General features: G+C 36.9%; 3 protein-coding genes across 5 annotated transcripts in view; 1 reads left to right on the top strand and 2 right to left on the bottom strand.

Moving 5' to 3' along the window:
• The window catches only part of LOC108577636 (PH and SEC7 domain-containing protein 1), a 106,142-nt gene extending 89,003 nt beyond the window's left edge, over positions 1-17,139 (bottom strand). The window contains exon 1 of the mRNA XM_017940813.1: positions 17,005-17,139. Coding sequence (XP_017796302.1) covers positions 17,005-17,139 — 135 coding nt within the window. The remainder of the gene's footprint in view (positions 1-17,004) is intronic.
• A 1,141-nt stretch (positions 17,140-18,280) lies between these two features.
• On the top strand, positions 18,281-19,494 carry LOC108577655 (CDGSH iron-sulfur domain-containing protein 2 homolog). Of its 2 annotated transcripts, none has more exons than XM_017940836.1 (4): positions 18,281-18,377; positions 18,547-18,641; positions 18,897-19,013; positions 19,252-19,494. In XM_017940836.1, exons 1-4 carry the CDS (start codon positions 18,281-18,283, stop codon positions 19,339-19,341), a joined length of 399 nt encoding a protein of 132 aa, XP_017796325.1. In that variant the 3' UTR covers positions 19,342-19,494. The 2 variants fall into 2 exon arrangements, with proteins under 2 accessions (XP_017796325.1, XP_017796324.1); XM_017940835.1 differs by having other exon boundaries at positions 18,876-19,013.
• A 654-nt stretch (positions 19,495-20,148) lies between these two features.
• On the bottom strand, positions 20,149-25,279 carry LOC108577647. 2 transcript variants are annotated; one of them, XM_017940825.1, is made up of 8 exons: positions 24,500-25,279; positions 22,036-22,201; positions 21,569-21,721; positions 21,189-21,398; positions 20,891-21,097; positions 20,569-20,818; positions 20,419-20,491; positions 20,149-20,354 (listed from the first exon to the last, which is right to left on the bottom strand). In XM_017940825.1, the coding sequence occupies exons 2-8, from the start codon at positions 22,079-22,081 to the stop codon at positions 20,349-20,351; spliced, it is 945 nt and encodes a 314-aa protein (XP_017796314.1). In that variant the 5' UTR covers positions 22,082-22,201; positions 24,500-25,279; the 3' UTR covers positions 20,149-20,348. The 2 variants fall into 2 exon arrangements, with proteins under 2 accessions (XP_017796314.1, XP_017796315.1); XM_017940826.1 differs by having other exon boundaries at positions 25,107-25,279.
• Between the last annotated feature and the right edge of the window lie 2,623 nt (positions 25,280-27,902).

The following is a 27,902-nucleotide window of genomic DNA, read 5'->3' as shown; positions in this document are numbered from 1 at the left end:
ATTTATTACATTTTTTTTTATTTATTAAAATATTAAGCGCCAAGCATGTGATTTGATACTAAAATTGGAAGAATATCAAAAAGTGGAATTCATCATTTTGGCTTCTGTGTGGTTCATATGGCAGTGGATAATATTGGCACATCGAATGAAAAGCACTAACAGCCAAAATTGCGCTAACCTGGGCATCTGAATTTGTTTTTTCTTATTTTTATATAGGTTTGTCAAATAAAACAAAGTACTTGCATTGCAAATTTATTGAAAAAACGAGAAGAATAGGCTGAGCATAAAGTTATAAAGAAATTGTTTATTAAGAATTGCATAATCACGGTAGATTATAATTATCAAAGTGTAAACATCCTGCAAATCTGAAAATTAACCCTTTTTGCGTTAAAATTCTATTGCTATTATATTGCAATGTAACGTATTTCAAATATTTCCTATGTAATTTTATTTTAATCTTTCAAACGAAGTTATTGCAAACTAGCGCACACCATAAACTCCGTGGCACGTTAGAATTCATTTGATGCGGGTGTGCACTTTCCGCGAACGACGTCTTTTCAACTTTTCCATTCTCTATCCGAACAGCCTAAGTGCGACGCCCCAAGTTTTTAGCGAAAAATACGGACCTGAGCGGCATCTGTATAATATACCAGTAAGATCGCCGCGCCCATTTCCGTGGTGAACTCGTTCATGGTGTTTGTCCGAAGGAAACACAAACCCTCGACAAAATTAACACTTTCACCTAACGATATTGCATAGGAGAAGCATTATTACACTTATTCCCTCCACGTCACGTGATAAGTGTACAATTGAATATTTCATCGATGTATATTGCTCGTGTAAATTCGAAAATTACATATTTTCTTCGTATAAAAGAACAGTAAGTTGTTATTATTTTACTGGTTTCGAGATTACCGAATTAATTGCGAATGGAAATCAGCATAAACAACGATGAAAGATGATACAAGGGGAGCAGAAAGTGTATCGAGGCCCTATTTCAGCAGTTAAGACTTAATAAGGAAGAGTTTATTCTCGCCAATGTGTACAGAAGTGGTAGCATCGCTCGAAAATGTTTTTCCGATAGCTACGATAACTGCGAGACGGGGGTTATTTGCTCATAAATATCGCTGGATCCACTTTACGCGCAAGATCACGGTGCACTCGAGCCTCCACCTTCCTCTATTTTCACCAAAAATTGTAATTTCCGGTGTTTCGAGTCATAAACATCGTCTTTATCATAACCGTACTTCGAAGGAAGTAAAACTACTATACTCTTCGATATAACGTTTATTACTTACACTCAGAATAGCAAAAAAAGTACTTCGAAAAGTTAACACTTCCTAACCTAAAATAACGCGGTTTCGCGTAAAGCTACAGAATCTACGTTCGAATTTCCCTCCTTTACCTCGCGATCCTTAATACCAAGCCAGTAAATTCCTTACGAGCCTGTCGAACGGTAAGCTCGTCTCGAGAATAGTCACGTCTAGCCGCGTTCGACACACAATTAACTCACGCCGCCATATATATTCCACCGAGCTCGCTTTACGAACGTTTCCCTTAAAAAGAGCCTCAGTTGCTTAGAACAGGTTAAGGACCCCGTGATTAACGGTTTCACAGCGAAAAGCGAAATCGCAGTGGTGGCGCTGGTATCGCTGGAAAAACGCCGCGATAATTCCACACTCGAGGGCGCGCTATCGAGCCTCATCTCCCGTGACGTATCGAATGGGGAGAGAGAGCTTTTGTTTCTTTCCCTTTTCCCGCTGAACGCGTTTCTATTCACAGCGAAGAGTAGATAAGATGTTATTTACTTGGGTGATTCTTCAAGCCGAGGGAAGGTGGTGTGGTATCGACGACTCCTTCTGTCACGTTCAGAATGCAGAGCGACGCGTCGTCCCGTTGCGTTTTTCAGATGTCGTTCGCTCGCTATTCACTCCGGTCTCGTGCCAAACGGGCTGCATGGAGGGGATAGGGACGACGAGCGCAAGAAACAGAACGCTCTGTTTTGTTTCCTCTCTTTCTACCGCATAAACTCCCCTTTCCTCGTTCTTCCGCCCTTGCCTCGCCGTTCCTCGAGATCCGTTCCGTGCCTCCGGGGCAAAAAAACAGTTTACAGACAGTGCAGACGCAGGTTGAAGGCAGAACGAGCGAGCGAGCAAACGCGCGCGCGCCAACGCGCTTGGAGACCGTTCAATTCGCGACCATAGCTTTTCAACTGTTCTCTTTACTGCTTCCTACGTGACGCTCGTTCCGGAGGATAATTTATTGGAACGGAGAAAACGTAATTTGAAGTTCATCTATTTTTAGCTACTGCAGGCGTGAATGCTTTGACTGTATATGCTGCGACATTGATTTTTCACTTTGACTCCAGTAGTGATACACTGCTTATAGCCATGTTCAAGTTTAACGTATTTACAGTGTTACCAATATAACTTCGCGTAACAATGTATGTATTATGTAGCTGTTGCAATATCGCGAAGGTTAATAATTTGCAGCAGACTAATAGCAATTTATAAACGCTTAAATATAATTCATTCACATTGTTACATTCACAGGAACATTCATAATTGTTACTAATTTCGTCACTACGTTACTAAATAGGTAAATTGGTACGGTTAATTGCTCATTGTAACTAGACACGCCATCACCTTCCGACACTTGGATTTTAGAACACTGTGTGAACTGATCTGACCTCACATCGTAACCCCTGGATCGTTAAACAAGTAACTGCACGCAAAATGGGCCATAATACTTTGCTGTCTCTCTGTGTTCACGGCTAAACGTGTTATTCTTAGCCCGTAAACCACTTTGTTCTACAGTAGCACAGCAGATTTCCATTGAAGAGTGCGAAGTAAATTCCGAGCTGCTGTTCTCTGTGTTTACATATGTACATGCAGCTTGTAAAATATTTCAACGTGTTACCAACGTTATTCAACAACGACTGCAACAATTTACGTAACTGTTACTAATTGAAACATTTTCTACATAATTTATTATGAAACCATTTCAACAAACGCGTAAGCTTGAATAATGACCTCTATTATTAAAATCAACATAGCACACTATCGGAAGTTAAACCAAACATACTTTAGAAACACTTGGTCCAATTAAATCATGATTATCTCGATTCCCCTATTATACTTGAACAATGACGAGTAATGTTTACATTCTAGGTAATATACCTCAGCACGTTAAACCCTGTCCAAATACCACATAATCTTCAGTAGCGTCTATAACCCTCGAACAAATCCATTACTATACTCTGTTCAAAATGAGAGTAACCTCGCTTCGCACATGGGACGTGCCTGAGGCAGGGCTAGAACCACTAGAACGTTCAAACCCCCACTTAACCACCTACGTTTTTCTCCGTCTTATCCTCTGCTACGCTCTCTGTCTATGCGCAGATAGGACGAGAATCGGTCCGAGAGCGAGGTTACTCTCATTTTGAATGACGTATACAATTAACATAGCACGTTACCAAACTTCGAACCAAACCTAACCTCAAACTTTTCCGTTACGCTCGACTGTACCAGAAAATAATCACGTAGCACACTACGACTGTAACTACGTGATGCGTGCAAATTCACGGAACGAGTGATTTTTACTTCGACGACATTACCGCGTATAATAATCGTCGGCTGATTTTCATCCCGGTGGTTTCGAAAGCATCGACTTCTTCTCCGCGGCCCGTTTTACGGACACAACGCAAAGCAAGTATACTTCTCGCGTGCTGGTCGTTGACCCCTTTTCGTGGAGCGGACACACACGAGAGAGAGAAAGAGGAAGCAAGCCACGGAGAGGAATCGGGAAACGGTGTGGCGCGGCGGTGGAGAACTTGGTCACGGAGAAGAAAAACGACGAGACGGGAGGCAAAAGGAGGAAGGAGCGCGTGGCACGTCGGCTATCCGTGCCAGTGAAACGCAACTTACGAGGAACCCATTAAAACGCACCAACGGCGAATCTCTACGCGTCTCGCATTCTCGCACGTGTCGATCGAGAGCGAGCGCGCAAGAAACGCCCTTGGGAACGCTCGTTGAAATCGCGCCTTTTTTTTTTACCTTCTTTTTTTTCACCTTTTTTTCGAAGCAGGAGAAGAGGGGAGAGGAAACACAACCCGGAATCCACTTCTCTGGAAATGTGTTTCTGGGTTCCGTGAACTCGATGGAATTGGCGCAGCTGCTACACGAATTTCAATTACTCGAACCCGATGCAACATTTGAATTTTTCTGTTCTCCCTTTTGTGCTACTCGAACGCATATTTCGCTATTGCCTCTTCGGCGGGAATGGAAAAAAAACTGGGTATTCCATTTCGTAGAAGAAATTCTGCCGGTGATGCTTCTCGAGCGTGATATTAACCATAGATACAAAAATATGGGAAATTTTTAAGGTTTATAATGTTGATTGAGAATTCTTTTTCTTTTGCTGTTTTTTTTTTTTTTGCCTTTGTCGCGGAGAATATTTGGAAATTTTGATTACGACGACGGAATAGCGATCTTACGTATTAACTGCACATTTTTTCGGTGAAACTTTTAGAAATTGAAAGCACTGTTACTTATTTTCTTTTTTTTTTTTGCGTTCATTTGCTTTGCTTTAATAAGGAGTAACATTTTAATTGATTTATGGTGCATATTACGAGTGCAAAGGATTAATTTTTGTTCTTCGTGCAATATATGAAATATTGAGAAATAGTATAGATTAAGAATTGAAGACCTTCTTCACGTAATCTTCACTGGAGCTCAAGGTATAGAAGGTTAACATATGTTATTAACCAAGGTGAATTACTCTACTGTCCTAATTGCTTTGATTATCGTCGTTGACGACAGTTAGATAAGACTCGGCTGTCTCAGATGAACTCTTAACTAACAACAGGAGTAATTAGTGTTACAAATACACCTCACGTGCTGTACCAATACTACCATGTTAACACTGGAAGGAATGAGGCGTTGGTAATAGAAAAAGCAAACTCGAGAATGACACTTTTTAAGAAAATTAACTTCAAAGTTTGGAATTGCTTAATTTTTCATTTTTTGTGTTTTCAACAATGGTTCTCTACATTATTATTGTGTACGATTATTAATTATATTGCAGAGAAATTATGACTGCAGAATTAATAAATTCACTCTCAACTTTCAGTGCACATTTCAAAAAATTATTTTAAAAGATTTTTCCCTCGAATTTAATCTAAAATTGTGTCTTAAAGTTTATTTTCTTAAATACTTTGATTCTTTTCACATTTCACTCAAACCTCAGCGATGAACACCCAATCCTTCAAATGAAAGATAACAGAAGGAACGTTTTAGTACGTTAAGTGCTTTTTATCTTGAATACGTTCAGTCCAATTGCAGATTTATCGAATCGAATACCAGGTCTTGTAATATCGAAAACTTTTAGTCGACGAGAAACGTGATTCGCCATTGTGAACGATCGATGTATATTTTGAAATCGTGAAACCAAACATTACTGTCTCCACCTGTACAATAACAGACCACGCGGAACATCGTGAAGAAACTATAATAATGGTACGATAATTGTACCGTACCAAGCATTCCATTCGAAGAATGAAAATAAAATATACTAAAAATAAATACTACTTAAACGAATGTTAATTATCTAAAAATTTTTTTAAAGATATTTACATTACTTTATTTTTTAATTGTGAAAAAACTGAGATATGTAGAAATATTCTTTGATACTTTTATTTTTAGAAAGAAGAAGAGATACGTAGAAATATTCTTTAATACTTTTAGAAAGTTTTGTCTTTTTTATTTAACCCTTTGCACTCGGAATTCCAGTTGTACTGACATAGAAAATTATGAAACCGTAAATGTATCAATTTCTTATTCACATCAAACAAATAATTGTGCAACTTTTATCCTAAATTCTGTCTATAATTACCGAAAGATGGTGGATAGAACGAAACACGTTAAAAACGCTCCCATGCGCATTTTTTATAGTGTATACAAGGGAGAGAAACTTAAACTTTTGGAAAGAATATCAGAATTTCACCCCGGAACACTCCTTCCCCGAAATATGTCAGAAAAAATCCACCCGAAATAATATCAAACGAAAGAATTAAAACGGTCACCCATCTTTTAGGGTGTCACGACGAATGGCAGCTTGACTTTAATAAACGAAGACCCTTTGTCGAACTATGCCCCCAAAGTTCACACATCTTAACAAACTCAGTGATGCTATAATTAAGCTCGACAGTGTATTCTTTAAAACTATATGAAGTACAATTCGAACGAAAAAAATACTATAATACCTTCTGTTGCGTCGTGGACTTTGATCAAGTCTTATGACCAGGAGTTCTAGCGCAGGTTGATGATAGTTCTCGCTGGTTCGAGGTGTATTGAAACTTCGTTGTTGGGTTAGATGTTTTTCTTTTGGTTCGTTGATGTAGATGTTTGATAGATGTTTAGTTGAAATTCAGTTATTCTTTTTTTGACGATGTGCGTCGTGCACTCGTTTTACTGTGATTGTCGGTTTTCAGGTGTGTAGACGTTGATGTAGATGTTTGATAGATGTTTAGTTGAAATTCGGTTATTCTTTTTTTGACGATGTGCGTGTCGTGCACTCGTTTTACTGTGATTGTCGGTTTTCTTCAGGTGTGTAGATGTATATATAGGCATTAGGTTGGTTCTGATTGGTGGTTGTGTTATGGAGGTGGAAAACGTGGTGTGTTCGGCTATTGGTCGACGAAAACTGTGACCTTTTGGGAGACCGAATTTGTTGTAAACAAATTCGATCCTCGGTAACGAATGTTTTATGGTCCCGAGTGTTTTTGGGACCTACTGAGTGTCGCGCTGGTGAGTCCACGGGAGGGTATATTGCCAGTCTTCCGAACGTCGGCACCTCGGTCTGGCGGCCAAATGTGACTAAGTTGCTTATTACTATAATCCGCCGAACCGAGACTTCGTTGCGTCCTCAACAGGTCGCAACACTTTCTTTCACCATTTTTATAAATTATTTCCAGATATTTAACACGTTAAGCGCCGTGTCAGTCACCGGCGACTGACACTATGCCTTCCGTTCAGGCCGCGTCAGTCACCGGTGACTGACAGTATACTTTTCGTTAGTCGTCTTCTGTTTATAGTTCGCATGGCCCACTTGACGGCCAAGTGTGGCCTGAACGGAACGGTAAGCAAAACAGGCTGGGCGTTTAACGTGTTAAAAATTTTCTAAAAATACAATTTCACCAATGACACCGACAAAACGAAACTACACATTTTCTAAAAAAAAAAAAAAATACAATTTCACCAGTGACACTGACAAACCTAAATTTGACATTTCCTAAAAATGCAATTTCTCCGGTGACACTGACGAACCGACACTTCCACCTGCAAATTAGCAATTTTCACCGTAGAAAGAAGCCGCAGTTTTCTCATTCCAGTCATGTTCCACGACGATACTCGCTTGCTAATCGAACCGTCGATTTCTTAACTCCCCGCCAACGAAGTGTATCACCGGAATTGATAATTATCACGCGGCACACAATTACGCCCCTTCGAATTGCATTTGCAATGATGAAACGATGACGACACTAGAGGCAGGGTTGGTTGTAGAACGAATCGACAGATTCAAATGTCAAGGATGAAGAATCACGGTGAAACAGATAGCCGATGGAGAGAGGATCGATCGATGCCCGACAGCATGATAGGAATTAATCGAGAAATTAATTAATTCATCTTCGAAACGTATTAAAACGCGGACAAAATTATCGCGATTGTAGTGGAATCAGTTTGAAGCTTCTGGATCGTTGTTCAATCTAGCTTCGATATCTCGTCATGCCACGTTCAATTATTGTTCAAAATTATACGCAACAGGATAATCGTGTAACGTGCATATTTATTACCAATTTAGCAGTTTATTAGGGACGAATTTTAGAAGTTTTACAAGTTTTCCTGGAATATTGCAGCAGTGCATTTTTGGAAAAATTTGCGATTACCTTTTTGGCTGAGAAAACGAAACATTGCTTTTTTTTTAATTAATTTGCAATTTATTTTATTATACTGGGAAAATATTTCACAAGTTTTCCAACTTTTCGTGGAATATTGTAACATTGCATTTTTCGTGCATTTTTGGAAAAATTTGCGATTACCTCTTTTGCTGAGAAAACGAAAATTTTTCAAAATTTATTCGCAATTTATCTTATTTAATGAATATTCCTTTACGCTGCGAAAACGAAATATTAGATTTCACCGTATTTCCTTTATTTTATTTTACGTCGACTCGTTTGCAAAATTTACTTTTCATTCATTCTATTTCTCTGGTCTTTTTACAGAAAAATCGGAAAATTAACTTATTACCAAAATTCCACTTTCAATCCACTCTACTCAATTTTTTTACCTTCCAAAATGAATGCTCATGCGAGCAAAACTAGCATACAAAGTAGCCAAGGTTAAAAATGCAAACGTCGACCAACCAATTCGCTACCTAAAGACTGCCATGACAATCGAATCGAAAGCAGAAAACTGATTTATCGACGATTTATATATAAAACCGTTCGACGTAGGAATATCGAGGGGCGAAGTAACAACAGTTCACGGACTCGTTCGAAACTCTGGTCCGCGTTCATTACAGCAGCCGCAGCAGAAAATGACGGTAAACGTGTTTAAACTTCGCTTTAACGATGTTTCCAAGTTACGCGTATGCTCGATTCAACGATATTTCCAAGCACTTTGACGACGGGTCCAAACACCGACGAGCTCTATTTTTTCATCGTGTCTCCCCGTTGCTTTACGACACAAAGGCCCATTCGAGGACCGTTCGATGGGATTACAGCCGTAATTTTCCTCCTTCGCCATTTCCACCGTTCGATCTCATCACGGTATTAACACATTTGCGTCGGATGACGCACATATGCGTCATTCAGGTATTCACTTGGATTCCGAATTGATACATTGAGATTTTCACATATCTGTCTGAAAGTAAATTTTATAAAACGCTGTAAATGATTGAATTTCTTTTCAGAAATGCTGTGACAGATGTTCCACGAATTCTAATAATTGTATACGTTTTACGAAAAAGTAACTTACCACATTCTTGAAAATTTCTTTGAAAAATAATAATTAGTTGAAAAGTGACGATTGAAAGAAAAGACGCGAAATCACCCCGTGCACGTGTTAAGCGCTGCTCTAAGAGCTTCTTCCCTTCTTCTTTATTTCTTTTTCTTGCTAGGCTTGGAGAGAAAGAAGAGAGAGAAAAAGTTATTTCAACTGATTCAGAGATCGTAAAAATAATTCGATGGAAATAAACCGGGGAATATTATAATACCGACCAGTGATTAAATTTGCACTTGCTTCTAAGAATAATCTTCGCGATGCTCTTTTATCGGGGTTTTCTCCCTAACGTTTATACTGAATATGCAACGATTTCCTAATTGGATTCTGATGTGAATTCTGAAGTGAGGCGGGAAAGATAAATGTACTAATTTGGGAATCTGGACGTAAGTGACGGTTTAATTCTGTCATTGTTGTATTTTTCTTTCTCTTAGTGGAAGTAGGAAGTGTTTTGGATGTTAATTGCAAAAGAAGATTTCTATTTATGAAATAGAATAAATTGTAGCGTACAGCTACCACGCACCAATAGGGTGCAAGCTGGGAACATGTACCGAGAGGGCACTCTCCATGGTCCGCGCTCGGAAAGAAGGCATATATAAGAACGCCCGAAAAAAGAGAAAGGCAGAACAGAGCAGAGAGAGAACGTTCAGGATTCAACTCAACTATAGATTAAGCCAGCGAACTCTGTAACAAAAAATAAACCTTGTTCACACAAGATTACACGCATGCGATTCGTGTGTAGTTTGCTAACCAAGAACCCACAAAATCTTTCTGCCTATTTTAAATAAATCCTCCACACTATTTTCCTAAAAATTTATTAACGCAAGGCAAGATTTCCATTTGTGAAATAAAATAAATCTTCCACCTTATTTTCCAAAAAATTTACCAATGCAAACCAATAAATCTTTCGCCCTCTTTTCCTAAAAATTTATATATCCTAATAATTCTATAATTACACCAATAAAATAATATAAAATATTGATCGTTTTAATATAGTCATCACTATAAATTCTTTCCTTCGAAAAGTAGAAAATATTCCCAACGTTAATACAAAATATATCAAATAAAAAAGTATCAGTACCAAACAAACTTTCCACTTAAAAATAAAATAAATCTTCCACCCTGTTCCCTTAAAAATCTACATACCCCAACAATCCCACAATTACAAAATGCTACTGAAAAAGAAAAGAAAACGAAAAGCTTAAAAAACTAATACATTTTATTTCACCGTAAAACTATAAATTTCTACAATTTCTTTCAACCGTAAAATAAATACTTTATCAAGAGAATGGATTATCTTGCGAGAAGTAACAGCGAAATGTTCCCAGAAGCTAAACTTCTCAAGAACAAGCCAACTAATGGTCAACCGCTGTTTTATCTAAAATTTATCTAGTATTTTTTACAATATTTCCTTTTTTCCTTCTTTCAAATGTCCAACAATTCTCAAGCCACCGCGAATTTACGGCTACGAAACACGCTATCATACTTTTGGACCTCGAGATCAATCATCAGATACGTTGTATTTCTTAAGAGTCGTGGTAATAAAGTATCTCGTAGGTACCTTGACAGAAAAGGGGCTTACACGCAACGCTCCACTTTCGATCGTGATCGATTTAGATCGAATTACCGGGTTGGAATTTCTGCGGAAATTAATACGTCAGATAGGCAGAGCCCGTTGCACGATGTAAGGTTAGTATTGATGTAACGTCGATCCGATATTGCAGAAACTAGCAGATAAATAGCACTGTCGTCTCAGGTTCGATTTTGTCCCTTGTCTGGCGCAACATCTGTTTCCAATAGGGAATTCATGACCCTTGACCTGTCTCGTATTCGTTCCCATTATAAATAAGCCTATTACTTCTTCGCAATAGTCACACGATACCCGGGGATCTTGATTTCTTGTTTATGTAGAAGATATAATACGTTTTGCTTCCCCGTTTCGAATATTCTCGGGAATATCGTCGACGTTATTGGTCGTCGATGGTGAGCGACGATTGAAATCGAGGTAGAGATTGATCTCGGGGTAGTGTTTTCAAGTAGACTTTCCAAGATCTTCGGAAGGTTTTATTTATTCCTTTAAAGAGATGCTGTGTGTACAGGAGAATTTCGTGACTTTTGGGGGTTTCTTTCAAGTTTCAATTTTTATTGAAATTTAGTGAAATTGATTTTGGAATTTTTAATCTACTGGAATGTTAAAATATACTTTCGAAGATCTTCGGGAGGGTTTATTTATTCCTTTAAAGAGATGCTGTGTGTACAGGAGGATTTCGTGACTTTTGGGGGTTTCTTTCAAGTTTCAATTTTTATTGAAATTTAGTGAAATTGATTTTGGAATTTTTAATCTACTGGAATGTTAAAATATACTTTCGAAGATCTTCGGGAGGGTTTATTTATTCCTTTAAAGAGATGCTGTGTGTACAGGAGGATTTCGTGACTTTTGGGGGTTTCTTTCAAGTTTCAATTTTTATTGAAATTTAGTGAAATTGATTTTGGAATTTTTAATCTACTGGAATGTTAAAATATACTTTCGAAGATCTTCGGGAGGGTTTATTTATTCCTTTAAAGAGATGCTGTGTGTACAGGAGGATTTCGTGACTTTTGGGGGTTTCTTTCAAGTTTCAATTTTTATTGAAATTTAGTGAAATTGATTTTGGAATTTTTAATCTACTGGAATGTTAAAATATACTTTCGAAGATCTTCGGGAGGGTTTATTTATTCCTTTAAAGAGATGCTGTGTGTACAGGAGGATTTCGTGACTTTTGGGGGTTTCTTTCAAGTTTCAATTTTTATTGAAATTTAGTGAAATTGATTTTGGAATTTTTAGTGGACTGGGATGTTGATGAATTTATTTGGATTATTTGGGTAATTGAGGAACGGAAAATTTGTAATTCAGAATTGAATTTTTGTGAAGAAATGGAAGTTCCATTTCAATTCGGAGAAATTAAATGTGCAAAATTGAATTTTTCTGAAGAACTGGAGGTTTGTTTTCAATTCAGAGAAATTAAATGTGCAGAAATCAATTTTTCCAAAAAACCAAAAACTTCAATTTCAATTCACAGAAATTAAATATACAAAATTCAATTTTTCTCATACAATCGCATACAAAAAAATTTCTACTCCTCTGATTTCAATAAAAATTACACGTCATTCCGACCAACAAATTATTCTCAAAAAATTAATTTCATTTTCATTTAAATACCAATCTCAATTTATCATTCGTTACATTAAACTTCATTCCTATATTCACTCTCAAATATACGCGTCAAACTTTTCGAACATTCCCCCCTCGTCGCAGCAGAATTATTCCGATCAACGAGATTACAGAAGCATCGCAACACGCTCGAGAGCCCTAATTACGGAAACCAGGGAGAAGAGAGAGAGGAAGAGAGGGGACGATTCGTCTTAAGGCCTATCAAGAAAGGCGATCGATCGGTATAAATCCGCGAAAATTCGATGACGTGTACGCGCGTTCGCCTAATTGTCGAGGCTTCGCGTGCTCCTTCGTCAAGGAACTTCTCAACTTCTTCTCTGTCGTGTTATCACGCAACACACGCTATTGCATAACACGCCCCCGTTCTCTACCGGCGAATTATTAACCTCGACTAATCAAGAAATTATCGCTGAGTCAAAAACAAAAGAAAAGCGAACGGAACAAACGAAAAACACACGAATCCGCAAGAACGAACGAAGAAAAAGTGTATCTTGTTTCCCCCGCAAATGCGTTCAAAACTCTGTGTACACTTTTTTTTACGGACTGTTTCATTTCCACGCACGAATCGCTCGATTATCAATTTCGCGAGCGAAGAAGAAAGTTGCGAGGCAGCAACGAGAGCAGAAATAACGAAAAGAAACATCGTTAGAATTGAACTATTATTGTAATTATCGTGGAAATTGTATTTGATAGTTTTTAAGTGATAACGAGAAGTTCGTTAATGCGTTTCGTGAGCGAACACAAGTATGTTCTTTTTTTCTGTGGTTAGCCGATAAGAGCGAGTGGCACTTGAAGAATTATCATACCTGTTGGAATTTTTAGTTTAATTACAATTTATAGCAAGTTTCGTTCGTTTAACGGAACTAAGTTTTCCGTGTGATTGATGAGGTTAGTGCACTTTTCTCTATTTTTTTTAGAACAATTACGCTGGCTGTTGAAATTTGTAGTTTGATTCTGGATCGAGATATATGATTTTGTGGAGTGAAATATTATTTAGATGAAGTTTGATTCAAAGTTTGATGTTTAATTTATAGTGATTTTTTTCTTGTTGAATAAAATAGATTTGCTTGATTAATAGAATGAAAATTTCTAATTTTATTATAATTTACAGTATCTTTTTTTATATTACATAAAATATACATGTTATTTGATCGATATCTTATTGAACACGATGTAAAGACTTTTTTTAAACAACGTGAAAAGTAATTAAATAACCAAGGATGCTTAATACCTCGTTTAATGAAATCATCCGCATGTTTCATCGTTTAACAACTGGTTGGCTGAATATTTAAGACATTGTTAGCTGAGTTGATGCATAAATCATTTGTATTCATCGATTTAAGTACGCTAACATGACGTACCAATCAAGATTTAACACATGATAACTGTGTTTAAACAATCGTCATTGCGGTGACTCAATTAATGAATTGCTAATCAGCTTAAGATACGATCGTATTAATACCAACATAAAATAAAACAATTTTAAAAAATTTAATAACCTAAAAAATGTCTGACAAGCGTTAATTTTCATAAAACTATTAATTACAATAATAATCATTACACTATTACAACATCCTATAATAAAACATTAATCACCAGAATTATTACTAAAACATTTTTCCCCCAGTTTTATTCCACCGAACCGAACCGAACCTAACCTAACCGCAAACCCTTACAAAAATTCACACAAAAATTACCAGAGACATTTATTACACCTTAAATTCTCCAGTAACTCGCTAAACCTTCGTTCCGCCTCCTTTCAATTCCAATTCCAATTCTAGCAACTTTGGCAAAAAAAAAAAAGAAAAAAGAAAAAAAGAAAAAACAATTTTAAAAATCCAACCGTGAGCAGCTCCGCGGGAACAATGCAAAATGTATTACGCGTTCTTTGTACCGGTCGAACAATGAATCTTGAGTGGCTACCAATATAGTGGCCTAACCTGCTTTTCGAGGCCCACGGCGCGCTGCCATATTAATTAAAAGGAAATATCCAGTTCGCTGGATTTCGTCTTCTCGTTTCTCACCAAGCTCGGCCAGTGGAATAAATCGAGCAGTCTGATAACGTATCTCTGACGTCGTCTCGTAAAGAAAGTTCCAATACGCGTGAACAGTTACGATAATTATGCTAAACGGTGATCGCAACAACCAATATCTGGTTACGCCTTGTACCTATAAACTGTATCCGAGCAGCTCGTGTTGCACGCTTCTAGCGACGCGCGAAAGTGACTATGTTTTTGGAAAAGTTAAATAACAGTCGTTTCTTCCTTCTAGTACAATCTAATTTTCAAAGAAAAAGATGTCTTCTGTTAGCGTTAATAATAACGAAAGTCGAGAATGATTCTGTATCTCTATTATCTAAATATGTATGGAAGTGAATTTCTAACCTCTTATTTTTAGCGAACTAGATTATTCGATAGATAAAGAGTTATTGGTAACGCTTATTTATTCTACTGTTCAATCTTTGATAATATTCCCAAGTAGGTTAAAATAGCTTAATATATCACGAAGAGAGAAACAATAGATTTGCACCACTTAAAAAAGAAGGCTGACATAGATAATTCGACGCAATTGAAAACTGAAGTGATAGATCGAATGTAAGATTGAATAAACCGTCGAAAGCACGAAAGCTGCTGGTAAAGTACATACTGGAAGCGATACTACTTTATTACAAACGCGTAAAATTATTCTTCAACATCCCCGCAACAAAGATTCACAGTGCTGGTAATCATAGGGTACTTGGAAAATATATATTATCTCACTGTTACTAGAATTAATGGTACGGAATGAGGGTGCTCATGCAGCTACGAAAACGTGTGCATTTCGATTACACCACTCCGCTTAATAGAACCTTAAGAATTCAGAGAAAAACAAAAATAGGGGAAAGGAGAGGAAAAAAGAGATGGCGTATATGCAGTGACACATTCCAATCACGCATAATGACCAGCCGCTCCTTTGTTACACGCATTCTTCTCGCGAATGACAGTTATGCAGGACACAAAAAGTCGCGCGCATGCGCACCGGCCGCAATTTTTGAGACACTCGCTTTGATTGCTCGGAGATGTGGCACGTTCCAAAAACACGTCAAAATATGTATATGCGCCCGAACGGAACTAACCTATAAACACATCTATTTAACTCACGTAACCGTCGCCAACAAGATCCCTCAAATCTCACACACAAAATGTAATTGAACGAATCTATCGAAGAAGAACCTTTCACATTGGTCGGTTCAATGATTAAAGAAAGATACGCCATTCTTAATAACCGTTAAGCTTTTCCCTCAACGGCTCCCTCTCGCCGTCGCGGCTAGCGAACTCGTTCGAAACTGGTCCGCACGACGACGGTTAATCTATTCCGCATCTGCCATTCGAAATCCGCATCTTTCCCTGTGTGGCCTGTATCGGAAACCAGTTACGACAAAGCAATCGATCTATTCTACGCTAAAACCGGAAAAGATTGCTTGGCAAGAGGGAAAAAAGAGAGGGGGGGATAGAGAGAGAGTGCGTTCAATTTGCAAGATTACGAGGTACCGCGAAAAAATTGGCAATCGCGTAACGACGCGAACCATGAAAAAAGCGTGAAACCATGGAAAAAAGGTGTAGTGACTCTAAGTCGACCAATTACATGAAATTATCTTAGCTGAATATTAATTTGAAAAAATTAATCAGCTATTCACTACTGTCTTTTGCTTTTTTGAAAAGGATATAATTGCAATGTAGCATTATGTAATTATTCGTCATTCGACGAGATTAATTTGTTTTCACTAGATGCGGATAAAGCAATTATATCATAACGGGAAGATGAGAAATCACTGCAGTATGCTAGGACTGTTTGCAAATCGAAATATGCAAGGTTTCAAAGACAAATGTGGAATACGTAAGACAGGAAATACAAGGACAGGTAAAGCGAAGATAATGGAAAATCAGGCATCGTGCCACGTATCGTACTATCATCGTGCAAAACACGAGTCGTTTCGCATTTCAAGCATATAAACATGGCTGCGTTGAAAATATTTCAACGACAACGCGGGAGATCGTTAAAAAACGATAGGTAGCTGCGAGTATCGTAGGAACACACAAAGGGACCCCGTCTCTCTCTCTCTCTCTCTCTCTCTCTCTCTCTCTCTTTCGATTCAAATTTTCCGATTCGTATGATCGTCGAGAAGGGGCACGTTCCCCAGGAAACAGGAACGAGAAAAAGAGAAAGAGAGAGATAGAGACAGATAGAGAGGGAAAAAGGAGAAGAGAGAGAAAGCACACGGACAGAGGGACCGACCGACAGGCTGGAATGTGGCCGTTAAACCGATCCCACCCAGCCAATCAGCATCCCCGTACCGTAGACGTTAAGACGGGTGTATATACAAGAAGCACTAGGCAGCACGGCTCAAAGTAAAGTGTGAGAATAAAAAGTAATCAAAGGTCAAGAAACAGACGGGGCGACAGAGGGTGCTCGCGATAATAACACGGGTCGATATACACCGGGCGTTATTTTGAGGCCCTTGCCGTTCGCAGGATTCTCTGGACGAGCGCGAAACGTATACGTGTTACATGCATATATGTAGAGAGCTGGGGTTGCTCTTTCCGTAACTCCACCTTTGACCATCCTCGAACCTCTCTCTCTCTCGCTCTCTCTCTCTCTCTCTCTCTCTCTCTCTCTCTCTCTCTCTCTCTCTCCTCTCTCTGTCTGGTGGTACCAAGCGGTAGCATATAGAAAACGATCGAAGCCAGTACTCACCTTGCCGCTCTTCGCTGCCGGCGAATTCTCGATGATGTCGTAGATGACGTGCGGCAAACCCGCGGTACCGAGGAGCGAAAACCCGAATCCGGACGAGTCGCCGCGGTTCAGGGTGACCACCAGCTCCTCAGCCATGTTTCGAGCACATTGATCACCTCACTGTCATTTGACGCACCTTCACGAAACCCGCACACCGTGCACAAGGATTATCCGGCGGCCCCCGTGTTTATTCGTCTTTCTCTCTCTACGTTTTCCAACACCGTGTGTCACTAGTCAACGTTCTTACGTGCTCTCGCTTGGCACACGCACGCACACCTACACACGGGAAGAAGCAAGGGCCCCCTTAGCGAACACTTTTCGCACTGCACCGCGCGATAGAACCGTTCTATCTCTTTCCTTCCCTCTTTTTCCCTCCTCTTTCCTGGTCTTTCCTCTCTCTTTCCGCCTATGCCGCGAACCTTCTCCTACTACCCGCTGCACATCAACGACGGGCCGTAGCAGCGATATCGGAACGATACGTAGAAACGCCACTCCTGCGCTTTTCGTGATACCGCCTCGAAAACGCGCGCACTTCGTACCTGTGCCTGCGCGAACCGCGGCGGCGTCGCGGCAACCGACCACGTATCCTTGCGGACGACGCAGCCACCTCCACCCTGCCCGGCGAACGCCTCGCGACTGGATGGCGCCACCTACAAGGCATCTTACGGACCCCACCGGTCCTTCACCTTTCTTACTACGTTAATCAAAATCTGCCGGCAACAATGCAATTGGAAATGTGCAACTTGAAAAATGCATGCGCATATATCGATACATTTTAAGCTAACATTTTACGACTGTTGTGTTGGTTAAATAAATTCAAAAATTTTTCTGCTTTTAAAGAAACGGCATGCGTTGCCAATATTTCATTTGTGATTTAGAGAATATTGCGTCGCATACTTATTTAAAAAAAAATTATATCACTAAATGAAATGTGCACATCGACTAGAGATGAGATAATGTTGCATTTGAAAATTTTAAATGAGAGTAATATGTGATCAAGTTCTTTTTATTTAATGTTACAGTGATTTTAGAATATATGATCGATGAGAAAAATAAAATATATTAATCATATATTCGGCTTCAAATTAAATATAAATTTATTCGAAATATCGATTAACTTACATGCTCACTTTCATGATTTGAAAGAATAATCAACTGCTGGAATGTAAAATTCAAGCTGGTTCGCATTCGAAATTGGTTGATTGTCAACTTGACTAGAGTAGTACTGATAGCAATCATGGAGCCAGTATCACATCTCGTCAAAGTATCTATTCCTAATTATTTGGCTGGATTACCCGTTCCAGATTCTATAGGAGGATGGTTTCGACTAGGAAGTAAGAAAATAAATAATATATTTGCGAGATATTCTATAATTTGGCTGAATCACATCGTATAGATTTTAAAAATAAGATTTTACACATGACACTGCAGTTACCACTATGCAACTTTCTATCGAATGATTTTACAAATAACACGAATATATAAAAATTTTGTTTTATTTAGTACGAGACTGGATTGCGTTAGTTCCACCTACAGCAATGTTAGCCGGTCTTGGGTACATGTCGTACAAAGCATTTTGCCCATTAGGTAGAGGTCCGGTAAGTAATCTACCTGTTACGAGGTCATCAAGGACGTTCAGATAATGTATTAACCGTGTATTTTGCTTTTTCCTTTCACGATTACATAACTATTGTTTTAGACATTCCTGCATCTATTTTTGCCTATTTCGAAAATTAATATTATTAATTAATATAAATAACATTTACAGGTTTATATTTGAATATATATATTGAATAGTTAATGCCTTTTATCATTTGTTTCTGCATTCTAAGGTATGTAAATCATATTTTCAGCCATGCGGACGTGTGAACCTTACCATTAAGAAGGATGTAAATAAAGTGGTAGACACAGTTGACATAGAAGATATATCTGAAAAAGCTGCATTTTGTCGTTGTTGGAGATCTCAAAATGTAAGTTTTGTAACTTTCCATGTTTCCATCTTATATACTGTCATGTAATATTGAGATTTAGATCTGGCTTATAAGTGACCTACATTAAGTATCTCCAAAAATAAGTTCATGAGACACATGTTATGCAATCATATGATCCTTTTATATATTAACTATATTTATGTGTATTATTAGTATTGATAAATTGACAAATGGAACTTGTTATTAGCACTAATATTGATAATATTTACTATTCCAGTGGCCATACTGTGATGGCTCTCATGGACGTCATAATCAAGAAATGAATGATAATGTAGGTCCCCTTGTAGTTACAAACAAGAAAGATTAATGTAAACTAGTTGATACATAAATGTCATTATACATACTTGCCATGTACAATGTTACTAATATTCAACAAAAAAAATTTCTCTAATGAACAATGTAGATACTTCATAGAAAACTGAAACATGCAAAAAATATTACTATAGATAAATATTGAAAATCAAGAACCAAAAAAAGAACAATATTAAATGCAGAATACAAAAAATATATTTATTACTTCTAACTGTTTTTTAGAATGTGATTTAACAAATTTATAAATAAATATATTCTTGCGAAATCCTTTTGTTAGTAATTGTGTAAGCACAAATATGCAGGATTACATGTTATTTCGTATTATTTTTTATATGCATAATTTTTACTGAAAGTAATTATAGTTGATTTTAGAAAATGTATCACTAATCTATCTTGATTGGATGGAAAGACTTGCCTTACAGCCTACAATAAAAACTTGTTGATTAAAAAAATAATCCACTGATTTATTTAACTAAAAGTATTTACGTATTCGTCGCACACAATACAAAAAGAAATATGAAAACAAAAGTGATAATACTACGTTACAAAGGCGCAACTTACAGTATACATTAACTACGAAACAATGAATATTATTATAATAACATTGACGAAACTGATACATATTATTCTAGCACCCATAATTTGCTTTGAAACATGTAATCGATACTTAAAACGCTACGTCATTTATTCAACGATCTGCGCATCATAGTTATCATGAAAAAAATAAATGGTAGCACAGTAACGTTATTTTAATTTCTACAGGAGAAGGAAAAGACGGTCAACATGTTGAAAAAAGTGGGTTGTATACATATTGTATATAAAACAATTACATTATAAGAAATGTATAATATTATCCAAATATATTTGGTGTCTTGACTGTCAGACGCAACGCATGTCCTTAGTATCACAGATCAATGAATCTTTAATAGTTACATAGTATCAGCCTCAGCTGTGAATCATTCACTTTTCTCAGCAAGTTATTGTTGTTGTTGTTGTTTGGAATCACAGCTGCAATAATATAAAATGGAATTATGCAAAAATGTTACAATATCAATTATAATTAATGACGTACCTCAAAATGCCGCAAATCATTAGTATCAAACTCTAGCTCGTTAACAAGTAATTCTCGATGTCCGTATCTGTACCTACAACAGAAATATTGTTAAACGGAACAATTGATTGCTTCAAACAATGAAAATCAAATAATTCAGTGTGAACTCACTCCATATATCGTCTCCACATAATCATTCCAACATATACCAACGCAACTGCTACGGCAAAACTTATCGCAGTAACTAGCGCTATAATCCCTGAAGGCATGCGCTTTTTATTAACTTGATCGGGAGATTTTATCGCCTCAACTATACTTTCAGACTCTGTATTTGCGTTAGCCTTATTTACTAGCAATGGTGGTGCAGGGCCAATCAATACGTCGCTGGAATTAGTATGCTTTGAATCCGTACTTGAAGCATCTACAACATAAAATTTACATGTCACTTCATATTCGTGGTACTTAAATTATGTATAATGTAGAGGAAAAATACTTGAATTATTAGTATGCAAAGAATTATCTTCCTCTGTGGGTACAACGTCGTAAGTCACTTGATCCGTGGACACTGCGTTATTCACAACAGTTTCCATATCCTTCTTCCCGGCATTTTCTTTGTCCTTATTAGTAGTTTCCGGGACCTGAGATTCCGGGATCACTTCTGTCTTATTGCTCGTAAAAGTCGTAGCTACCGTAGTAGATTCTTCGGAAAAAGAAAAATTTGAGAAACGAACAGTGCAACCAATTTTTTTATACAATTAACCAATTTTATTAAAATTTCATGTGGTAAATACCTGTTGTGTTTGATGATGAATTTTGCTCTATTATTTCATCGTCGTCGGATGGCGTCACGTGACATTTAAGCATGTCGATCGGTTCCTTCGTAGAGGTACAATTTTGCTTCTCATTTTCAGCTATTTCTTGCACGCTCACCGGCGATGGAGTTGCATTCACCTTTGTTGGACTTTTCAACGTCGTGGAGATTTTGATTTCGTTTTCTTCATCTATATTTTAAAAAATAGTTAAATATTTAATAACATTTCCGCTTTGGTAACTCGTACTAAAATTATATAAAAAATAAACACAAAGAATATTGACCCTGTGTGCTTTAAGCGTCAGACGGATTGATGAGAGCACAAAGAGCCAAACCGTTAAGAAATTTCATTAGACCCACCCTTTATATTATGTTCCCTCGCCTTTATCGAAGGATCGACTGCTTCGCTACTACTATTACTTAAAATATTAGTCGTGTTCTGCAGGCTTCCCACTGCATCCACTTTGTTTTTTTCATGTTCTTCTTTCTGTTGTGCTGGACACACTCTGCCAGCTATCAATATAATAATTTATAAAACAATTTGTACAATTAAAAATAAAAATAATTCGATAAAAATTAACCACATACAAATACGCATCACGTTATGCTGAACACAGTATATACATGTGTATGTGGAACTGTTTTCGTTCCGTGCGAATTCTGAGAGTGACGTTAAAAATAAGGATTTGCATATTTTTTGATCTATAGTTAACCCCGATCGTTTAAAAACTCAACGATACACTATCTATTTACGATTTGAATATCACGATCGAACATTTGTTTCATTTTATTTTGGACATAGAAATATTATTGAATACCCGCCTTACCGAATATCGAAACCGTCAAAACAACGATCACCGGCAACCGAAGCATCTTTTTTCTCGTTTTCTGTATCCCAGATTCACGTTTCGAACTTCAAGAACTTTCCTGCGTTTATGTATACACTTCTTTGTCTCAGCTATTATCACTTCGAACGTTAATCACGAATCGAACCTGAAATCGAGATTGCAATTATCAATTCGAGAAACATCCCCTCCTCTCTCGTTTATTTTATCTGCTATCTTAGATAAACTAGGCAAATGATAAATACATTTTCAATTGCACGTTGGCATTGTAATGGAACTAATAATAAAAATTCGAGGTAAAAATAAAAACTAAAGTATTTATAAAAATGCAACTCGTTGATAATCCAATTATATTTTTACGTAAATAATTAATAGGATAGGTAAGTAATTAATTTTAACCACGCAAAGAGATTTTATTATAGCACTATTCATATAATAGGTGTAAATTATTCCGTGTATTTATTAAAAATTCAATAACTTTATGGTACAGTAAAAATTTTTTTATTAAAACATTCACATTCGATATTTGTTATCACTCTTATCTGATTTATAGTGAATCATAGTGACGATTACTGACAGTAGCAACCTGAAGGACTTATCCATCGTAAATTGCTGGAGTAAAATTTGAATTAAAAAAAGGTTTTTCCATTTATGATGTCTATCTATCCTAACAATTGTACGCTTTAGATTGTCGGTAAATTCCTTCCGACAAATTATCTGAAAATAACTGCCATCTATGAGTTTCGATCAAATCAACAAACATAATGTTCCTTGATTGTGCATAATTCCACAATTCAGGGTAATGTGAGAACCAAATATACCCCAACACAAAGTGCATGTCTGAAAGACATAACAAATTGAAAATTGATTAACTGAACTTAGTAGACATGACTTTGACCGTATCATCTTACATTTAACATATAACTACTGTATCAATTGAGCTATTTAACCTTCCATTGAATTTTTTGCTCTCTTTAAGCTTCATGACGAAAACTTCTACCGCTCACAAGTACGTGAAAACATATGACCATTATTTACACATGACAAATAATCACACGGTTTACACATGCAAAATTGTAATATATCATCCAACACTTCACTTTAATTATCCTTAAATTATTCGTACATCATCATTAGATATGTATGTACGTCATTCGAAATATAACGTTTCGACAAAAACAGAATTAGATTTTTGTAAAACGACGTCATGTCATATAATATCGTTGTAAGTGTGTCAGTGGATCCCTCGCTAATTTTACTTTACGTTCATGCATTATTCCGTTGTTCGAGCATTGTACTGATTGTCCTTTATGCTTGTTCAAGGCGAAACGAAAGTTTGATAAAAATTTCGTTTGTATACAAAGAAGAAAAATGTTACGATTTCATACAAAGTGGAACTTGAAAAGCGCTACGCTGCAACACGAAAGCGCGGCAATGGAATTGGAATGTTGCACGCACACGAAACCCGTCACTTTAGATTTTCTTCTGTAGCATAGACACATTACCGTGCCAAGAACGTACAAGTTTTTTAACAGAGGTTGTTCCTAATTTCGGACACAATCGTTACAGAAATCCTACAAGAATGAAGACGTGCCGGATTCCTATGACAAAGTTACATAAATCTCCTTCCCTGGCGTTACTATTTGCTGACATTTTTGTGTTATTACGCGTGACAGCGCCAACGTTATATCGAACAGAAACTAGAAAATATCGGTTGAAATATCTGTGAAAATTCGATTATCCGCAAAGATAAAAACAACTATTTACATTAATATACCATTAACACACGACATGTGCATTCGTTGGAAATATCATTTCTAGGTCGATAAGAAAGAAATTTGTATAATTATCATGTGCGTATATACGTTTATTATTATAGCGACATGACACGCGAAAAATGTTCACAATACTAATTCCAGGTATTGCTGGATGAATGCTTTGTAAAAGAACACTTTAGTAATTTTTCAATAAGAAACGTGAGAATCAATATTTATAAAAAGTTTTTATTTCAAAATAAGGACACATTTGATTATTTCTTTAATTTTTCATTAACTAACTGCTTTATATTTTTTCTTTCGTAAACATTTTTATGCTTTATTGCGTATTCCTCACGGACAAGACATAAAGAAAAAAAGATTATCGTAATTGCAAATGGAATTTTTTAACGATGATGTCGATAATTACAGCTCAATTACCGTGTAATTTTTTATCATACGTGTTAAGTGACCGAACCGGTAGAACGCAATTCACGGTTTATTTTCAATAAAAACACGTTGCAGTGAAACGTTTACACTTAAAGATCTACACTTGAAATCGTTCCGTTGATTTTGATAAAATAACCCACAAAGAAAATAATCGCACGAGATCCTTGTCGATTGAAAAATCAATGCAGAACGAGGGATTAACCTATTTCTCAGTGTATAATACACACTCTAAAAGTGCATACCTTCGTCGAACGTGAAAGTAGAATGTTCCACTTTTTCCCTATTTGCAATCGTTTGGCGAAGAATCGTTATGCATTTAGGAGAGAGACCAGGAAACAGGGGCAGATGGCAAAACTCGAAGAATAAACGTTGTACTATCTGTCACGTGCGAAGCCACAATTCGGTTGTGATTACACCGATATCCCATGCAATTACGGCATCCCACAATCAACTGCATTACAATTACACTTCTGCTCCTTCCAAGACGGAAGAAAATGTTCGTACACAAATTGTCTCACTCGCCGTTCACTTTTGAACTCTCGACTATCCGTTTTACGCGCTACTTCGGCAACGGCTGTGAAGCCTCGATATACATTTCACCGATGCGCGAATTTTTGTGAAATAAACACTGTCCTCAATCGACGTCTTGAACACCAATAATTACACAATCGCTACCGTGATATTAGTCGTGGAAAGTGGTCACATTCAGATGAACTGGTGGCCGGTCTTCGAGCGCCGAAAACTTTCACGAACGAATTTTATAGAACGACGCATCACCACGAGTTGCACTACTATTAGTGGAATATCGTTACGCTATAATCACGATCGGAATATTTATACTATAGTCACCTTTAGTGGTACACGAGGTATATCTTGTTCTTAATAATAGAACAGAGATCTACAATGGATAGATGCCATGTGGTAAACGAACTTTCAACTATTTGATAATTTTTATCGATCGAGTCACAAGTTTACCGTCTTACTCGGTATCTAATGTTTAACGATACAGAACTGAAACGTACGCGCGAAACAACTCACACCGCACCGTCAGTCGTTTCTTCCTTTGAGAGCAACAGCATACTGCACGTTCTACGCGGCTGGAGAGGTATATAGTAGTGACAAACGACGAAAGGGAGGGCTAGAATAACGCGCGGCATGTGCGAAAGGAAGGCAAAACGAAACAAAGTACATAAACCAGTCCTGAACATAATTCGTTCGTAGCTACTTATCAGTTGACTTAAGAGACGCGCTATTTATATAAGTGTACATACAATCTTTCAGAAGATAAAGAACTATAATATAATCAGCGGGAATCGTTAAAACAGGTTAAGACTGATCTATAGAAATGAGTTTCACATTGAGAACAGTGACATCTTTCTTGTTTCTTTTTATAACGCGTTTTTATGTACTTTTTTCAGCCATATTTGATTTTGAACGTTAAACAAATTAAGATAAGTGATTCTACAAATATTTGTCAAAACCAAGAAAAAAAAGAAATATGGTAAAATGTGAAATTCGTCTCGATGGCTGATTCCCGCTTTAATTGAATGAAATTTCATTTGAACATTGAATGACACACTTGTCTAATGAAATCGATGATGCAAATGTAAGTGGTAGATCCACGCATGACCGCAACTTCTCAAATTTTATCGGTTAAACGCAATTTGACTACCGTATAGTCTCGGGTATAGTAACCTTAGCCTGTATGATGAAATTGTTTCGGATTTCATGATTCAACTGTTTTATGATTCATATGGATTGTAATCAAGCAGCTATTTTTCCAATTTTATTTGTTTATCATTCTCGATTATTTTGAATATAATATTTAAATATACCCAAAGGAAGAGAATTTTGGAAGATTTAAAGATATTTTATAGTTATTCAAAACGTCATTACAGTGACCTACATATTTCCACATTTAACTTGTATAAATACTCAATGTTGTAAATATACCTAGCGGTTCTATTTACCATTCAAGCACCAAGTTTCTGGCATCGTTGAATTAATGAGAATTTTCATTACGTAATACCTGAATCCTCAATGAACGTACTGCTATTAAGATAATCACACATTGACTTTTACCCACATTAAAGTACACTACCTGGCTACATTCCCGGAATAGATCCACGTATGCTGAAATTCCCACTGCACAACTCGTGCCTGATCGATATCCGACAGCAAAAACCGGTAACAACGAGATTAAAGGCAACGTAACAGAAGGAATCGTACGTGTGTACGTCACAGGCGTTTTACCCTCCGGGATTTTATACGTCATCGAATACACTTGTAAGGCAGGAGGCCGCTGCATACCTGCTTATATTCTCTCCTTCTTTATCCACGCGCTGATTAATCTTTCGCCTCTGGATCTAAGATTTTCCCTATCTGAGTAACGCGATTTTTGCGAAGAATCATCGATTGTCATTTTAATCCGACAAAAATGCATTCCTCGAACTGTTGGAATGGAAAAAAATCTTCAAGTCTTGAATTTTGCTAACCTATTACCCTAAGTAATTGGAGGATTATTTATGGTAAGTAGTTGCATTGTTCTTTGAAATAATTCCTACCTTGAAAGTATCTAATACAGGGTGTCCTGAAAGTAAGTCAATATTAAACGATATTGGAAATTAGTAAAATATTATAACCTTTAATTTTATTTGGAAGAAGTTAGGAAAAATAAATATGTTAAGTTTAAATGTACGAAAATTTGGTTTAATTTTTTTAAATGTTATATTTACAAGCTGATTGAACTGCATATGTACATAGAAAAGTTGCATAAAAGAACTACGAACAAGTCGAATTCGATTGAACTTGAGACCCCCCATTTCAAACATGTGTTGCTGATAAGATCGAGAATGCGAGATAAAAGCAAACGCTTCTGATTTAGCCTATTTCTCGGAAAGCAATACCGCTTAATGTTGCCACAAACTGTTGGCTGTACTCTCAGCTCTCACTTCTAACACGACGTATTTGTTGTTCTAATATTGCGACAAATGTCGAACTTCGAAATGTGGTTATGGTTCAGTCAATAGTTGAAATGTTTACACGCATAATTCTGGAAGGATTCTTTTGCATAAACTAATGCATTTTTATTTAAACATACAGCTTTATAGACATAAAATATTATTGTTAAATATTTTCAACTTTATTCTCACAAGACGTTAAGTAACTGCTTAATGACATATCTTTTTGTTATTAAAAAGTCATGCAAAAGTACATGTTCAATATTCTTGCATAATTAATGACAACTGCATTTCAGTAAGACTGCCTATAAATGTCAAAACTATGGAATGACTGAGAGTGAAAGTTACGCATCATTGCTTCGATTATTATATTCAATGATAACAATCAATTGTTAATAAATTATTAATATCGCAAACTGCGATAAAACTTAACAATTCCATTTTGCAGAATGTATTTACAAATCAATAAACAAGAAAAAAAAGTGGTCAAAGAGTAATGTGCGGAAGTGAAATTTTCATAGGTAAAGGAGCGTGCACAAAGAGAATACTTACGCGTAACGTGATTTATACACACTCTGTAAACGGTGAAACGAAGAACACATAAGCTACCACGTAAAAATAGATTGACCCTGCCGTCGATAAAACCCTGCAAAGCGCGAAACCCTTCAACGCAGGTAATTCGATA

This window comes from Habropoda laboriosa, unplaced genomic scaffold (assembly GCF_001263275.1).
Source record: "Habropoda laboriosa isolate 0110345459 unplaced genomic scaffold, ASM126327v1 scaffold718, whole genome shotgun sequence".
In the NCBI taxonomy this organism is placed as follows: domain Eukaryota; kingdom Metazoa; phylum Arthropoda; class Insecta; order Hymenoptera; family Apidae; genus Habropoda; species Habropoda laboriosa.
The sequence above is the reverse complement of the archived record's forward strand: the minus strand, read 5'-3'. Positions and strand labels throughout refer to the sequence as shown.